At 39.0% G+C, this 5,000-nt stretch overlaps 1 protein-coding gene across 3 annotated transcripts in view; it reads right to left on the reverse strand.

Moving 5' to 3' along the window:
• Nucleotides 1-5,000, reverse strand: part of plcd1a (phospholipase C, delta 1a) — a 29,427-nt gene that overhangs the window by 20,289 nt on the left and 4,138 nt on the right. For all 3 annotated transcript variants that reach the window (XM_058376453.1, XM_058376454.1, XM_058376452.1), the window contains exon 2: nucleotides 2,249-2,407. In XM_058376453.1, coding sequence (XP_058232436.1) covers nucleotides 2,249-2,407 — 159 coding nt within the window. The remainder of the gene's footprint in view (nucleotides 1-2,248; nucleotides 2,408-5,000) is intronic.

Here is a 5,000-nt window from a genome sequence, read left to right on the forward strand (position 1 = left end):
GTTGCTACGTGCAGACTTTCATATCTGAACGCTGAAAGGGCTACGAGGAAATTACATTTGTGCAGGTGATCAAATTTTAGGACAGTACTGACTATGCAACAGGACGGGTTTCTCTGACATGGGTTAACCCGTGAGATCTGATCTGGGTAGTTGGCAATGAGGTATAAAGAAGACAATAGACATCTCAGATGTGTGGATTAATTAAAGGACAGGCTTAATTACAAAACAAAATCCCAAAGAGAAGAATTTATCCAATTGAAATTATTTATACACTTGATATTTTTCCTGAAATATTGTTCATCTTCATCACTCACATTTTGAAGGAATATTCGTTGTGGGTTATACACAGATCAGGCATAACATTATGACCACTGAGAGCTGAAGTAAATAAGACTGATGATCTCCTCATCATGGCACCTGTTAGTGGGTGGATTATATTAGGCAGCATTTTAAGCATATTTTATCCTCAAAAATATGCCAAATTGTGATGGCTAGACCACTGGATCAGAGCATCTCCAAAACTGCAGCTCTTGTGGGCTCTTCCCGGTCTGCAGTGGTCAGTATCTATCAAAAGTGGTCTAACGAAGGAACAGTGGTGACCCGGCGACAGGGTCATGGATGGCCAAGGCTCATTGATGCATGTGGGGAGCGAAGGCTGGCCCGTGTGATCCGATCCAACAGACGAGCTACTGTTGCTCAAACTGCTGAAGAAGTTAATGCTGGTTCTGATAGAAAGGTGTCAGAATACACAGTGCAGGACGGGTCAGGGCTGTTTTGGCAGCAAAAGGGGGACCAGCACAATATTATGCAGGTGGTCATAATGTTATGCCTGGTTGGGTGTAACAGTGTATTGTTATGTTGAACAAAATGAGAGAACAGTAAGCACTGTAGCACGAAAAATTATCACAACTTAAAGGGTTAGAGCTCTCTAAATGACTTTATTTAACTGATTATTTTCCTACAACCTCACACCCAAGTGTTTTTAATGGTGTCTTAGTAAAGAACCATTTGCAATATTCATGACACTATATATCTGGTTGGTACTGCTATCATTTTCATCTTTGGTATATCCTCAGAATGCACAAATTTTGGCACCCGGTTGTATTTACTCTGCTTCAGTGCCCTATTGTCTTTGTCACTTTTCCAGCTGTTAGCTGATATAACAGAACTAAATAAATCTCTACTAGTAAGACCTGAAGGCTGAATATTTTGGCAACATCTGCGAAGACAATAAAGTTCAACTTCCTGCATTATGGAAATGCCTGTAAAAGCAGAAGGTGTTTGTTTTCCTCAAATCAAATATGATATAATTTTTTTTCCTGTGGTCATCACATCCAAGGCCTCAAACTTTATAGCTCTTTTGTTCTATTGGAATCATCTTTTCATGTTTTCTTTTTTAAACAGATGTTGTGTAGTCAGGATTTTCACCTATCAGCATAGGGACACTTGTTTCCCATGAAGATATCAATAACACACAGACACACACACATCTGGAGCCAGCTGTAGCTTGGAAATCAGCAGATAAGCCCGGCTTGATCTGGGGCCTTTTGACCAGAAAGATCTGGAAAGGAAGCTCTTAGGTGGACACGGCGCCAGCTATTGTGTGGGAACTAGATTTCCAAATGCCTGTTATATATCCTCCCCGTACCTCACCCCTTATTTTCTGGAGATCACGGTGTTTTTTTTTCCACGCTGATTTTAAGTGTGTGCTATATGAACACGCTGAAGAGGACAGAAGAACGAATGAAGGATTGAATCCTAAACTTTTTCATAACAGTGAACATATCACATTGCTTCCTAATAGTGAAGCAGGAGCACAAAGCTCTAGGTTGGATTACTGTTATTACTGAAATCTGATCCAGATATTAGATGAAATGCTAAAATGTAATAGCTGCCAATAGCTTGGTGGTGAAACCAACGTCATCGGATTTGGGTCTCGGGCAACGAGATATAAAGAAGACTTTTTGTGGATTAATTAAAGGACAACCAATTAAAGAAGAGCTTAAATAAAAAGAAAGAATAAAATAAATCAGTGTGTATATGCTAGCGCTCTCTCTCTCTCTCTCTCTCTCTCATATATACAACCCTCTACCCCACCCCCAATGAACCCATGCAGAATGGACCACTGACATCAGGATACTTTGGTCGGAAACTATCTATGATATCCTGTGTGCTGCGACCCCGTGCCGTGTTTCTGTTTGATTTCATTTCCTGTTCAAATCGTTAATAATAAAGCACTTGTGCTCACAGGTGTGATCTTTCCTGATGCCCTTGCGCGACTCTTTCCACACGGTATGGCCGTCCTCCATCAGCTTGTAGAAGCGCTTCTTCTTCCATTTGTTGGATTTCACCTTGATCAACTCGGCTCCTTTTGTCAGGAACTGCAGGCTTGCGTCACCCTCCAGGCCTGAGTACACACACGCACACACACACACACAAAAAAAAACAAGCCAGTATTAAAAACCTAACCCAAACTCCACTTAAGCCAGAGTTATCATCCTAAATCCTGCTTTTAACCCCGCTTTTTATCTGGGGTTATGAAATCCTGCTCTTAAGCACAGCAAACATGTACAATGTAAAACAATGAGACGTCATGTGCAGTATTTATCCCATCATGGCTGTTTTTATAGCGAATATTCAAATAAGAAGAAGCTTAATCCAGGGTTTTTGACTGTACAGCGTGATTATGGAGAGCTAGGATTAATAGTTAACCCTGGATAAAGTATAAGCAGTGTGAAAGGTGGAACAAGATAACCCAGGATTCCCTTTACCTGGGGTTTACAATGACAAAAGCTTGTGTGTGTGTCAGACAAAGAGAGTCAAAAAGAACAGTCTCTATATACAGACCCTTAAAGGGTTCTATCAGGCACATTGTATTGATATTTGGAACCCCTGAAGGTTCTATATAGAAGTCTTTATCAAGTGTTCGATCAAAAGTACCCTATTGTACTTTGTAGCATGTGACAAGGTTCTTTATACAGTGGAACCTCAGCATTCGAATGCCCTCCCTTACAAATTTTGCATCGGCATACGAAGCATTTTCGGCATATGCACACACCGAACCAAACCGAACCAAATGCTGGCTAAGTCGCACGTATGTCCAGGAGCCGTTCAAAACTTGTTAGCGTCAGTGGAAAACCACGCGAAGCAAGGTTACGAATCTTATGATTTTTTTTTTCAGTCAGTGAAAGCTGTTTGGAAAGAGTTGGAAAGAGAGAAACCCACGATACCAACATTGCCTTCAGCATGCATTCAAAAGCTAGGTGATTTTTCCGGGCATTTCTTTGTTGACAGATTGGTAGCGTGGATGCGCTGTTCTATTTTTAGCCCAAGATTGGTGGCATGACTTCCCGTGAGGACCCTTGGCTTGGGTCAGTTCTTTGTGAGCAGACATACAGTTTCCATACGCTTCGAATTGGGAATATTGGTCATACTTTTGGGTGGCTGGAACGGATTATCTGCATTTACATTATTTCTTATAAAAAAAATTTCTCAAGAAAGTTTCTCAAGACACATTCTCGCCTTAAGAACTCACTTCCAGAACCAATTAAATTCGTATGCCGAGGTTCCACTGTAGAATCTTTTATGGGTTTATTCATTCAGAATAATTTCAAGTTATAAGAATAATAAAAAAAAACTACGTACAATTATAAAAAGTCACAGAATAATGTAAACACAGGCATAAAGCAAAGTTTAGCCCAAAAAATCTCGTTTTCTTATATAACAAAAAATAATATAATATATAAAATGATATAATACATAAATAATATAATATAATAATATTATTTTAGAATTATATTATAAAATAATATAATATATAAAATGAGAAGGCCTAATAGAACTGAGCAATATTTTATTAGAACCAAGACACACATCTCTGTATTTAATAAATCTTTCAATGCAAAGATTTAAGTCTTTACTAAAGCATTTTTTTTACACTACTAGTTTTAAAACATGAAAAACTACACGCTTTTTATCGTCCTACAATGAAAAAAAGAACTGTAACTTACTGGTATGACACTAGTGTTTTACTAACTTGTTTGGGTGTAAGCTTTATTTATTTATTTTTTGCTCTATTTTGTAGCTAGGGGGTGTGACCTTCATGCTCTACCAGTGCTTCATGACTTTTATATCTAGTTTCGGTTAAAACTGGGCATTCATTCAGTCTCTATTTGGGGTAAAGTTTCATTGCATACACACACACACACACACTCTATATGAGTCCCTCCTGTTGATTTCTGGAGGTCTGGGTGTGGCTGTCATGCTGTTACAGCTGAATAAAAAGGTTTGGATATGGAGCCTTGATCTGGAGGCGTACGTGAAGTAACATTGCAGCCTTCTGCTGGTAATCCAGCACAGGCGTGTCGACAACCACAACACTGCAGGCAGTTAAACACACTTAAGCCACTGAGGCTGTTTTTCAGGACTGCCCTGAGAACATCTGAAGGACATTTCAGGACACTTCAGCTGTGATGAAAATCAATAGCTAGATTTAGAACACAAGCACACAGCATATCTTTTAAATTAAGCGAAACACGTAAACAGACTGAATGGATTAACATCAATAATTAGTTATAGCGTAATTTTCCTAAATATTTAACACTCTATAGACAATATGCCATTCCTTTAATTTCTTCGCTTCTTCTGTTGGAGCATATTTTTTTAATTCCCACACTAAATTAGCTTGAAAGTTGATTCTACACACATATTAAGACCTTCAGCAATGTCACTGCAAGACGTTTATTTGATATAAATATCGTTATTATTCAGCCATGTTCCAGTTTTTTCTTTTAGTCTCCCAGTGAGTATAATTTTCCAAACATTCTCGAGGCATTTTTGGGAGGAAGCTACATTACCAAATCGGATGCCTACACAAAGCCGCTATATACTGTATAGAAGTGCTCCTGTCGCTCACGCCTTACAGAACAAGGAGGTTATTTAAACCCGGCGAGCTCTGAGCGGTCCTGTTTTCTGTTTTTCCTAAGGTGTGGAATGTAAAC

The sequence above is a fragment of the Hemibagrus wyckioides genome, linkage group LG23 (genome assembly GCF_019097595.1).
Source record: "Hemibagrus wyckioides isolate EC202008001 linkage group LG23, SWU_Hwy_1.0, whole genome shotgun sequence".
NCBI classification, from domain to species: domain Eukaryota; kingdom Metazoa; phylum Chordata; class Actinopteri; order Siluriformes; family Bagridae; genus Hemibagrus; species Hemibagrus wyckioides.